Source organism: Gossypium arboreum, chromosome 3 (genome assembly GCF_025698485.1).
Source record: "Gossypium arboreum isolate Shixiya-1 chromosome 3, ASM2569848v2, whole genome shotgun sequence".
Lineage (NCBI taxonomy): Eukaryota > Viridiplantae > Streptophyta > Magnoliopsida > Malvales > Malvaceae > Gossypium > Gossypium arboreum.
The window spans coordinates 6,497,035-6,510,216 of record NC_069072.1 but is presented as its reverse complement, the minus strand read 5'-3'; the positions used below and the strand labels follow the sequence as shown (position 1 = coordinate 6,510,216).

Sequence of the window (13,182 nt, the reverse complement as noted above, 5' to 3'; positions counted from 1 at the left end):
GGCCTATTTTCGTATTTTATATATAGGAATGGGCCACTTAAAACTTTATTTATCGGAATGGGCCAAAAAAATTCAAAACGCGTCTTATCCCATGTTTGGACTAAATTTTAAAAAAAAGTGTCATTTTTTTAAAATATTATAAAAATAGACTAATTTTTTTGAAATTTTACAAGAATAAGCCTCTATAAAGATCTAAAGTGACAACACTAAAATTTTTTAAGGTATCACTAATTAATATGAAAATAAAATTTATAAAACAGATATTTATATAGACTCAAGTCTCATTACCATTATTTTCTTAAGCAATATGAAATGTGAGATATATATATATAGAAAGAGAGCCATGAATAGGTTTGCTGTAACACCCCTAACCCGTATCCGTCGTCGAAACAAGGTTTCGGAGCATTACTAGAATTTGCAGATCACCTAAAAAAATTTTTAAATACTTACCGATTCAATGCATCATATAAATAAAAATATTACCATTCAATCAATAGTTTGGCACTTGTATAAGCATCGAATAGCAACATTGTTAGTATACTTGCACATATCTCATATAAATTCAACATTGATATATCTATTTTCTCAACATATCGCACTTGAGTTTAATAATAGTCTCAACTTACATAATTTCCTTGTATCAACATATCAAAGATAATCATATATGTACATGTCATGAAACATATCATGCTCTTACCGTTTCTTCATAAGTATATATCAATCATTTCATTATATCAATATTTCATGCACCATCATTTCCATATATTTTATGTATATTTATTCGGTAATAGTTTATATCAAACTTAACATAAATTATATTCCATGTACTTATACTTATTTCGTTTATCTATCTTCATAATTATTTCATACAACTATTTTGTACATATATTTCCATACGACCAGTTCTTGTAAACATCTCACACAACCATTTCATATAACCATTCATCATCTGATACATATTACCTGAATATCAATTGTTCAACAGATGTCATAGCGTCTCCCATCCACGGTCTTATTTATCTTTGACATGATGCCATAGTGTCTTTCAACTATGGTCTTACTCATTTTCTGTCATGTTGCCATGGTGTCTTTCAACCATGGTCTTATTCATTTCATGTCACGCTGCCATGGTATCTTTCAACCATGGTCTTATTCATTTCCTGTCATGTTGCCATGATATCTTTCAACCATGGTCTTATTCATTTCATATCATGTTGCCATGGTATCTTTCAACCATGGTCTTACACATTTCATATCAAGTTGCCATGGTATCTTTCAACCATGGTCTTATACATTTCATATCAAGTTGCCATGGTATCTTTCAACCATGGTCTTACACATTTCATATCAGGTTGCCATGGTATCTTTCAACCATGGTCTTACACATTTCATATCGAGAGCACACTCCCTGAACCTCATCCTTACAAAGGATTACCGGTCCAAAGCTAAATCCTCAGTAATATAAACTCATAGAGTATTGTCGGGATTACCATCCGAGCTAAATCCTCAGAACGACAATTATTCTAATGAGCTTGGATCCAATTACCAGTCAAAGCTAAATTCAGACCCTAATTCGGATTACCCGTCTGGGCTAAATCCATTTTCCACATATTCTTTGGGAGGGCTATATCAGGATAGGATCACCCGTCCGGGCTAGATCCTTTTTACTGTCAATTCCTTTTCAGAGATCCATCGAATTTTCCTTCCATTCAACAGGGATTTCTTCCCCTTTTTATCAAATATATCAATGTTTCATAAATTTTCATATAATGAACATTCAAATCATATTCATATCAAAAACATACATTTCAAGCATTTAAGAATATAATTCAAGTTACATGAACTTATCTCATTGCTTGTTTGTGTTTATAATTTCATTAATCCGATATCTTTTCTTTTCCACGATCAAGTCTCATATTTGTGTCGTCCAGATCTTTATAAATAAATTTGATCATCATTTTCATTCATTTCATATTCTAATGCATTTAATTAATGCTCTAGGCAAAATTACCATTTTGCCCCTAAGCTTTTAATTAATGACGATTTCATCCTTAGGGTCAGGAAAATAAAATTCTTGCAATTTAATCCTTATTTCCAGCTATTATTCTCATATATATTGATAACAGTCCATGAATTCTATAAAATATCAGAATTTTCCATAATTTCAACACTTTTCAATTTAATCCCTAAAACATGTTTTCCCCCGATCTTGAACTAAATTAATAATTTCATTCAATTTTGTAATTTAAATAATAAAATAATCCATTTCATACAATTTGGTCATTTCTGACATTTTTACAAAATTGCCCATAAAGTTTTACTTTTATTCAATTTAGTCCCTGAGCCTAAAATATACAAATTAGCCATGCTAGATGAATATTCATACATATTTTTCCTTATCCTCATCTCCATTCCACATCCTTAATGTAGATAACACACTTGTAAGTAACATTATCCATAATTTTTATTATTTACTTTTATGAATATTCAAGCTGTCTATCTGCGTCATAGTCACTAAATTATTTATATCTGGAGCTATAGAACTCAAAATTAAGATCCGATAATTTTGATTGAAACTAGACTCATATATATTCCTACCATAAAATTTTAAGAATTTTTGGTTTAGCCAATAAGTACAGTTTATTCTTTAAAGTTACCCCTATTCTGCTGTTGACCATTCTGACCCTTCTTCACTAAAAATTAATTATCTCCTCTTACAGAATTCGAATGATGTTCCCATTTATTTATATTGAAAATAGACTCATTCAGGATTATAAAAATATAAATTTAAACCCACGATTATTTTTATTCAATTTTTAATGATTTTTCAAGTCAGAATAGGGGAACCCAAAATTATTCTGACCTTGTCTCACAAAATTTATTATGTCTCATGATTTACAATTCCATTTCTTACATAATTTATTCTATAAGAAACTAGACTCAATAAGCTTTAATTTAAAATTTTATTCATCCTATAATTAGATTTCTAAAATGTTTGGTGATTTTTCAAAGTTAGACTACAGCTGCTATCTAGAACTGTTTTACTACAAGATATTAATTACCATGTTTATAATACCATTATTTTCTTTTTCTGTACTATTTCTCATCACTTTCTCTTATTTTCTCTTCACTAACATGACAAGAACATAAGACCATATATAAGAAAATTCTAAATCAACATCAATTCCATGCTTTTTCAACAATATTAAACTTAAAAATATATTGAAATCTTGATGTTCTTACCTTTTCTTATTGACTTCAATCTTTAACTTGATTTTTCTCTCTCCTTCAGCTTCTATTTCTTGAATCCAACTTAATATTCTTGCTCCCCATCATCTCCTTGCTATCTTTCTCTCTTGATGGCTATAGAAATTCTTTCAATTTTTAGGTGAAAATAATGAATTTTTGGTGGAAGGACTAAATTGTAAAGAAAGAAAACTTCTTTTCTTCTTCTTCTCTTACGTTGGTTTGCATGGGGAAGGAAAGATGATGATTCTTCATCTTTCTTTCCTTATATATACTAAATAAAATAATAATAAAATAATAAAATATCATTTAAAAATTAAATTAAAATATTAATAAACTATTATTTATTTATTTATTTAATCTAAAATATCTCCAACATCATCATTGCTTTCTAGATTTCTCTCTTTTCCAATTGGCCATTTTGCCCTTTATTATCTTTTAAAATTTCATCCGTGAGTCATCATTTAATTTGGTAAAATTGTAATTTAGTCCTTCATAGTTCTTCACCTATTCAATTTGGTCCTAATTCATCCATTTTCCTTACCACTCTTAAAATATTTACACTATTGGTCCTTCAAAATTTTCATATTTACACTTTAATCCCTCAAATTTTGAGTATTTACTCTTGTGCAACAAAACTTTTCTCACTTTTACAATTTAGTCCTTTCTTGAATTAATATATCATAATATACTTCTCAATTTTGACATAACTCAAAATTTCCCTTTTTGTCACTTTATTTCCTTATTTTACTATATCAAGGATAATATCTTACTGTAAAAATTTTCAGGGTATTACATTTGCAACTTGTTCCTAGACAATGTGAGATTCCTTCCTCTTTTAACTAACAATATAAGATTAAAGGCTACACTATATTTTATAATTTTTTACAAAACAATTTCTATTTTTTAATACTTTGTTAACAATTTCTCATATTATAAAATTATCTTTTGAGATATTTAATCTTGTTATATTATAGAATTGTTAGCATATACAAAATGACTATTAAAAAAAAAGAACAAATTACACATATGAAACTTGTACATGCAATAATCTTCTATTCAATTTTAAATGTTTGAAGTTAATATCCATCCAATTCTAATTTTAAAATAATTTTCCATTATATCAATTTAGAAGTTATACTTTTAAAATTTTTTATTTTTATTTTATTTTATGTTATGAATGTTTGATTAATAAATAAATGGTAAGTATTTGATACTCAAATAGTATATATTTTTGTAATTTTAAAAATTGATATTTCTTTTTTAAAATACTCACTAATTTTTAATCCTAATTTTAATTTAATTTTCATCACCTAATGAATGCTAATAAATTTATTTCAGATGTATTTTAATTAGATAGATAATCTATTTAAATATAATATATAATTATGTTAAATAAGTTTTTATAGAAATATATAATATACATAAAAATAATAATTATTTTTCATATTTTTATATTTAGATTAAATTACATTAGTAGTTACTTAATTATGATTTTTAGCTATTGAATTATAAAACTTACAAATAATCACTCAACTATTAGTAATTTTTAAATATATATTTTAATATCTTACCATACTTATTTTATATTTTATAATTTTTTACTTATAGAGTTTAAAAATTTTATTTATAATATAACAAATGTTAACTTTTGTAAAAAATTAAACTCTATAAGTAAAAAATATAAAATATAGTATAGCTTTTAATTTTATATTGTTAGTTAAAAGAGGAAGGAATCTCATATTGTCTAGTTACAAAACTATATACATGTATCCTTATCAACACGCTTTTTTAAAATTTCTCTTTAAAACGCTTTCGCGTATAAACACGTTTTGAATTTTTTTAATTCATTCTGGTAACTAAAATTTTAAGTGACTCATTTTTATAAATAAAATACGGAAATTAAGGTTTTTTCTTTTATTAGTAAAATAGTCATTTATATCGAGTGGATGTCTTAGAAATTGCGGGTTCATCAGTATTCTTTCCCAGAAAGAGATAATGGAACTTATAATAGGAAGGGACCAATTGTAAAGGCAAGAGTGGGATAATGTTGACCACGTGATTTTTCCAACTTAGCCAAAATTTAATATAATTCTTAATTATATAATTGCTTTTCTCAGCTGCAGCAATGATTCCCCATAGTGCATATTTAATTTTTTATCTCACTATGGAAACATTGATTGGACATAAAAAAGATGAAAATGATGGAGAAGTCCATCATTATTGCTACTACATTAACATCATCTCAGAAAACTGTTCACAATATCAGTAGCAGAGCACATCAAAGACTTGGAATTTAACTATTGACTCGTTTTAGTCCACCGATAGTTATCTTGTACGTCAAGCCCATATCTGTTGGTATTGTTTAGAGCGATGGTATGCAGGAAAGTCATGCTGTAAAGAAGACGATGATGATAAGAACTTGTAGGTGGTCAGTAGGACTTCATATCCTCTCTGTCATATTGTCTTCTCTTCATGGCTGCTCTGCTAGAGATACTATAACAATGAAAAGTAGTATAGTTGATGGACAAACTCTTGTTTCAGCTGAGAATAGCTTTGAGTTGGGGTTCTTTGGCCCATCTAGAAGCTCTAATGGGAAGAGATATGTAGGGATCTGGTACACCTCCAATCCACAAACAATTGTGTGGGTTGCTAATAGAGCAACACCGCTTTCAGATAAAAGTGGAGTTTTACAAATTGCAGATGGTTGCCTCAAGTTATCCGACAAGAAAGGGAAGGTTTATTGGTATACAGAACCTCAGTATAAACGTTTGAATATTATGGCGACGCTCAATGATACTGGTAACTTAATTTTGTATGATGTTGATGGGTTGAAGAGAAAACTATGGCAAAGCTTTGAGCATCCAACAGATACATTTCTTTTTGGTATGAAGATTGATGAAAATCTACGTTTAACTTCATGGACCAGTGAAGATGATCCAGCACCTGGAAACTTCACGTTCAAGCAAGATCCGCAAGCAAATCGACTTGTTGTCATGAACAGGAGTATCACTTACTGGAGATCCTGGCGGGAGTCAGGTAAAATGTTTGAATTAGTGAAAAGCTTGACTATTAAAGAGGATGACACACAAGTTCAAAAAAATGAAAGAATGGTGATGAATTTTACCGGAGAATTGCAATATTGGAATTTCGATTGGGGCATGAAAGATTGGTCATTGAGGTGGTGGGAGCCGAAAGATAGATGCAGCAGGTACAATTACTGTGGGAACTTTGGCTCTTGTAATATCAACAGCACTTTACCATGCAAATGTTTGCCAGGTTTCAAACCTAAAATCTCAGAGAAATGGAATGCTGGGAAATTTGAGGATGGTTGCTCCAGAACCTCTACATCATATGGAACTGACTTATTGAGCTTGAAAAGGATGAAATTGGAATATCCAGAATCATCATACATTATTAATAATGAAGAAGCTTGTAGGGAGGAGTGCCTCAAAACTAGTCAATGCCAGGCATATACAGTAAATGCCAGTAACACTGACAGGCAACTTTCATGTTTGACTTGGACAGAGGAACTCAAAAGCATTCAGGAGGACCAAGATGACGGTTACGATCTCTACGTCCGTGTGCCAGTGTCTGATATCGGTACTTTTACTCTTCACACAGCATAGATCAGTACTCTTTTCCTGTTGGCTAGTTTAGTGCAGATTCCATAGGCAGCTTGCATAGCGTAGATCAAGAAACTTGATAGATATTACTTTGATGTAAACAAATCTGCTAAAGGATCTCTTCAAGAAAATTCTACTATTTTGAAATGCAGCATAAAAGGCATATTGTTGTTCCTGCCAATCTGATGTACCCTAAAGGTTAAGATACCAGAACAGAAAGGAAAAACACCAGCACACACAACTTCTAAAGGCAAATTTTGAATTTTCACCTCTTGCAGGAATAATTACCATCAACTCTGAAATATAAGCCCGATTTAACAATATCTATTCTACTTTGCAGCACCGACATTAAGAAGTTGTTTAACTTGTGGCACAAACTTGGTCCCTTATCCCCTAAGCACTGGACCAAACTGCGGTGATCCTGTGTACTACAGTTTCGACTGCGATATGGATACAGGACAACTAAGCTTCATGACACCTAGTGGCAATTACACGGTTACCCATGTCGATCCAAAGGCAAGCATATTTGATATTGAAATGCAGGCCAAAGAACCAGTAAATTGTCATGCTATGCATTCGTCGGGAAGCAAAATTCTGCAGCTCAATCGATCATCACCATTCAATGTGACCAGCAGTTGCAGTAGTAACTTTACTAATGATTCTCCACTGAAGAGTACAATTGAAGTGAAAATTACTTGGAAGCCACCATTAGAGCCAACCTGTAATTCATCGGCTGATTGCAAAGAGTGGCCACATTCAACTTGCAATATAACTGGAACTGGACAAAAACGGTGTCTCTGTAATAGTGCCTTTCGATGGGATGGCTTGGGTTTAACCTGTACTCCAGGTTAGGATTAAATTTCATGCATTGAGATTTTGGTATAGCACTTGCCTCTAACAATGGCAAATTAGTTTTGGTCTGTATGCCAGTATGCCGCTAAAGGTGGTGGTACCTCTGAAGCACTCCTAGCATGAAATTTATTGACCTATTTTGAACTGGTCTTGCAGAAGCTACTGGACAACTAACAGATTCTTTTAATAAAAGCAAGACACTCCCTCTTTTCCTCATAGTATCTCTGCCAATTGCAATGGCCCTGTTGTGTGCCATTCTTTCTATTTCCTTGTGGAGAACAAAAATGGTAAAGAAGAGAGGTAAATGTGGACTGTGGAGCATCTTTTATTCTATCCATATCCAGTGTCTTCCACCAAATACAGTTAGTTTTTAACAATGAGTGGTGGTTGTATCCACAACAATGTTTGTTTCTTCTGAATTCAGCAAAACAAAGAAAAGCTCATCTTCATCGGTATGACACTGAAAGAGGGGTTAAAGAGCTAATGGAGTCGAGCCATTTGGAAGGAAAAGACGGGACAGGCATAGACGTACCTTTCTTTGATTTTGAAAGCATACTAGCTGCAACAGACAATTTCTCAGATGAAAATAAACTTGGAAAAGGAGGGTTTGGGCCGGTATACAAGGTATTTCTTTTTCTTGTAGTTTATTCTTGATGGTACTATTATCTTAAAAAAAGGCTAATATGAATATGAACCCAGGGTAAGTTTCCAGGAGGTCAAGAAATAGCTGTAAAGAGGCTTGCAAGTGTTTCAGGACAGGGCTTGGAGGAATTTAAAAATGAAGTTGTATTGATTGCTAAACTTCAACATCGAAATCTTGTAAGGCTGTTAGGCTACTGCATAAAAGGGGAGGAAAAGATTCTACTGTATGAATATATGCCCAATAAAAGCTTAGATTCTTTCATTTTTGGTTAGCCTCTGAAACCTCATCTAATGTCTTATTCAGTCCTGATTGACTATTTGATTTTGCAATCATAGAGAAACCATATATATATATTATATATAGGGTACTCACTGGTATATATGTTATGGTATTGGATGCGGAAATTTGAAGATGAATCACTTAGCCAGAAATTGGAGTGGGGGACACGGTTCAGCATCATTCTGGGAGTTGCTAGAGGATTGCTTTATCTTCACCAAGATTCCAGGCTGAGAATCATTCACAGAGATTTGAAAACCAGTAACATATTACTAGATGAAGAGATGAATCCAAAAATATCTGATTTCGGCCTTGCAAGGATGATCCAAGGGAAACAGACTGAAGGAAGCACACTTAGAGTAATTGGAACATAGTGAGTTTCAAATTTTCTTATTTACAGCTGGACAAATCAGTTTCCTTTCTCCAGCTACTTTCAACCCAAAATCACACACACACGAAAGTTATGCATTTCTAATCGTAAAGATTGTTTTAAAATGCAGTGGATACATGGCGCCGGAATATGCAATAGATGGAGTTTTCTCAGTAAAATCAGATGTTTTCAGCTTTGGTGTAGTGATGCTTGAGATCATTAGCGGGAAAAAGAACATGAGGTTCTATTATGTGGAAAATACCCCAAGCCTAATTGCTTATGTAAGTAGAGATGAATCTTTCAACCCCAATCCATATATCTTTGCCAACAGCAATTCTAAATGATGTTGCAGGCATGGAGACTGTGGCAGGAAGGCAAGGCATTGGATTTAATGGACTCTACACTGCGGTCAAGTTGCAATGCGAGTGAGGTGTTGAGGTGCGTGCATGTTGGGCTGTTATGCGTGCAGGAAGAACCCAGCGAACGCCCCACCATGTCCAACGTTGTTGTATTGCTGGGTAGCGAAACTGCGAGCCTTCCTATTCCGAAGCAGCCAGCTTTTGTGACAAGGACAACACTTTCTAGCACTGCTTCAATGTCTAGTAAGGCGGAATCTAATGCTGAAATCACTCCCACTGTTGATGATGCCCGGTGATGGTGAAGGCCATTGTGACATCAAATATTGTTTGTTATTGTTATTCATTTTCAGTATTTTTCATGAATCCTGTTAATCTGGTTTTCTCTCCCTTTTTTATATTTTCGGGGTTTTTTTACATGTATATTTGTTTGTGGTAAAAGAGGATTCCCATTTAGGAAAAGTCCTATTATTATGTATGTTGTTCTTATATATCATTCAATGTCCATCATATAATTTTAAAACAATATAAAAAAAATTATTAATATATACATCCACATATAATTTTTATAAAAAATTATTTAACAAAAATATTTAGGGTTTATGTAAAAGAAGAAGAAGTCGAAGTTAGCTCGAAAATATGACTATGCCCTAAAGGTAATTATGTAATTTTATTTTTGATCTTGATAAAAAGTAATTTCCAACATTTTATTGCAACTACAATTTTAAAAAATATTTAAAATAAAATAAAAACCTCAAGTGGTTTTTATAGGTTAAAGTATATGGAAAGTACTTGTATTATAGGGATGGATCAAATTAATCCTCTATTATTAAATCAATCAATTTAATCCTTATACTATTAAAAAAATAAAATTACGAACCATAAAAACTTTAAAAATATTAACTCATTAAACACTAAATGATATTTTTAAAGAATAAATGTTAACTTTATTCTAATTTACCTTTTTTAATTCTTTTTAATAGTATGAGGACTAAATTAATCTATTTAATAGTAAAAAATTAATTTGATTAAATTCCTATAATACTGATACCTTTTAAATATATTTATCGATTTTTATGTTCAAGTGAATTAGTGATGGAAATTAATAAATCAAATTAAAATAAAAAATGAGATTGGTTAATGAAAATAAAATTAATGAATATGCAGGTTAAATTATTTAATTGGATATAAAATTATTTAATAATAGTTAAATGAAGTTTAATTTAATTGATATCAATATTATTATAGGACATAAATTAGGCGTGTTGAAACACATGCTTAAATAAACTCTTTTAAATTCCTTAATTTTTAAACAGGATTAAAATGTTTTCACTCACAAACTCATTTTTGTTTTTCAAGTTATCTCAATCAAAATCAATTATTATAAACATTAAATTATTTAACTTATTTTGGTAAAAAATGAATTAAGAACTGATTAACCCAAATTAATTAAATAATTAAAATAAATTTAAGAGACAAATCAGAAATATAAAAAAATTCAAACAACGTGATGGGCAAAAATCCAATCAAATCTTGAATTCACATTTGAAAATCATATGACTCTAAAGTGAAGTCGTTTATGGGCTGTAGTCTAACCTGTTTCGATTAAAAAATAAATATATATATATATATTATAGTAATGGGTTGTCTAGCAAGTAGCCAGAGTTTTCCGTATATCATGGGTCCTGAGTTTCGGGATGCCTCAAAAGTACCCCATCTCCCTTTTGCTCAAATTCTATGTACGCAACCAGGATTATTAGCCTTTGTTGTTACATTTCTTTAATCTATATATTATACATTTTCTAACTCCTTTTGTTAGGCCTGTAAATGAACCGAGTTTAAAAGAATAAATTTTTGTTCATGTTCGTTTGTTTATTTTTAAATTTGTTCGTGTTCAGTTTGTGTTCGTTAAAAATTATAAAATTTTGTTCACTTTCGTTTATTTAAAATTATATGTGTTCATATTCGTTTGTTTAATGTTCACGAACATATTGATTTAACTTAATCGAACATGTTCATGAACATATAATTGAACATGTTCACGAACAATGTTAATAAATAATAAACAAACAAACAAACAATAAATACATACACAAACATATATTGTTTAGATATAAAATAGTCAAATATAGATATTAATAATTATAAATGAAAAATAAAAATCAAGATAATTTTATTAATATATACTAATGGAATTTTTATAAGAAAATATCATTAATAAATAAACGAGTCAATAAACGAACTTATAAACAAGCCAATAAATAAACTTTTAAACAAGCTTGTTCGTGAACATAAATGAACCAAACACACCTCTGTTAGTGTTCATTCATTTATTAAACAAACATAAAATTTTTGTTCGTACTCGTTTATTTAGCTTAATCAATGAATATAAACGAACGTTATACAAATGGTCCACGAACAGTTCATCGAACGTTTTGTTCATGTACAACCCTAATTAAAGGGACTTTTGATATTTTATAAATATTAATTTTTATTTTGATTCCTACATTTTTACTTTTTTTACTATAGTTTTTAATATTGCTTTAAATATTTTTTGGTAACAAAATAAAAAGAAAAATCAATTATGAACTAATAGTAGCAACAAGGTTGGATAACATAAACGTTTATTTAACCATATTTGATTATTGTGAAAAATAAAATAGAATAAAATAAATAAAAATAAAGAACACATAAATTTTACGTGGAAACCCTTTCGGAAAAAAACCACAGGCAGAGGAGAAGAAAATTCACTATGTCGAAAAATTTTACTCTAATACAAGAGGAATAGACTATGTCTATTTATAGGCTTGCAAAGCCATATTCTAGTAGGATTGAAACACCTTATCCTAATCAATATAAAATAGATGGAGTTTAATAAGGTTTAAAACCTCATTCTAAAATAAAATAAAAGAAGTCTAGTTCTATATGGATTTTACTTTTATTTTATTTTCCATCGTATTTTATTTAAATAAGAATTTGGGTCACTTAATTCTAACAATCTCCACCTTGACACAAATTCTCAATGAACAAGTTCTTCATCGCGAACTTTCAATAAACAAGTTCTTCACCTCTTCCAAAAACCCTTAAGGGTTTAACTTCAACAATGAACACCAACCAAGTCTAAGCAATGCTCAAACTTGGTTATAGGAAGTGACTTAGTCATCATATCTGCAGGATTTTCATGAGTGCTAATTTTGCTCACAACAATATCACCACGAGCAATAATATCACGAACAAAATGATACCGAATATCAATGTGTTTTGTTCTCTCATGAAACATTTGATCTTTTGTAAGAAAGATGGCACTCTGATTGTCACAAAATCTTGTCTTGATTTGAAGGTCTTCATTGAGTTCACTAAATAGTCCCTTCAACCAAATAGCTTCTTTACAAGCCTCGATGAATCGCCATGTACTCAGCTTGATTGGTAGACAAAGCGATGTAGTTTGCAAAGTGGCTTTCCAACTAATTGCACAACCTCCGATTGTAAAGACGTAACTTTGTGAGAGATCTTCTTCTATCAAGGTCTCCAGCAAAATCAGCATCAACATACCCTATAACTCCATCTTTAGTTCTTCCAAACTGTAAGCAAACATTAGTAGTGCCTCGTAAGTATCTTAAAATCCATTGAATCGCTTTCCGGTGTTCTTTACCGAGATTCGCCATGTATCGCTAAGCGCTTGTCGTGCATATGATAAATCGGGCGTGAACAAACCATAGCATACATGAGAGATCCTCTTGCACTAGAGTATGGAACATGTGACATGTACTCAATCTCATTATCGATTGAGGAGATAAGGCCGATGAAAGTCTG

General features: G+C 30.8%; 1 protein-coding gene across 2 annotated transcripts; it reads left to right on the top strand.

Annotated features, from left to right (window-relative positions):
- The first annotated feature begins 5,385 nt into the window (after positions 1–5,385).
- Positions 5,386–9,831, top strand: LOC108476258 (G-type lectin S-receptor-like serine/threonine-protein kinase At4g03230). Of its 2 annotated transcripts, none has more exons than XM_017778412.2 (8): positions 5,386–6,849; positions 7,213–7,719; positions 7,881–8,024; positions 8,149–8,348; positions 8,424–8,634; positions 8,779–9,016; positions 9,144–9,294; positions 9,366–9,831. In XM_017778412.2, the coding sequence occupies exons 1-8, from the start codon at positions 5,625–5,627 to the stop codon at positions 9,666–9,668; spliced, it is 2,979 nt and encodes a 992-aa protein (XP_017633901.1). In that variant the 5' UTR covers positions 5,386–5,624; the 3' UTR covers positions 9,669–9,831. The 2 variants fall into 2 exon arrangements, with proteins under 2 accessions (XP_017633901.1, XP_052881428.1); XM_053025468.1 differs by having other exon boundaries at positions 5,408–6,849; positions 9,345–9,448.
- Positions 9,832–13,182: the final 3,351 nt, after the last annotated feature.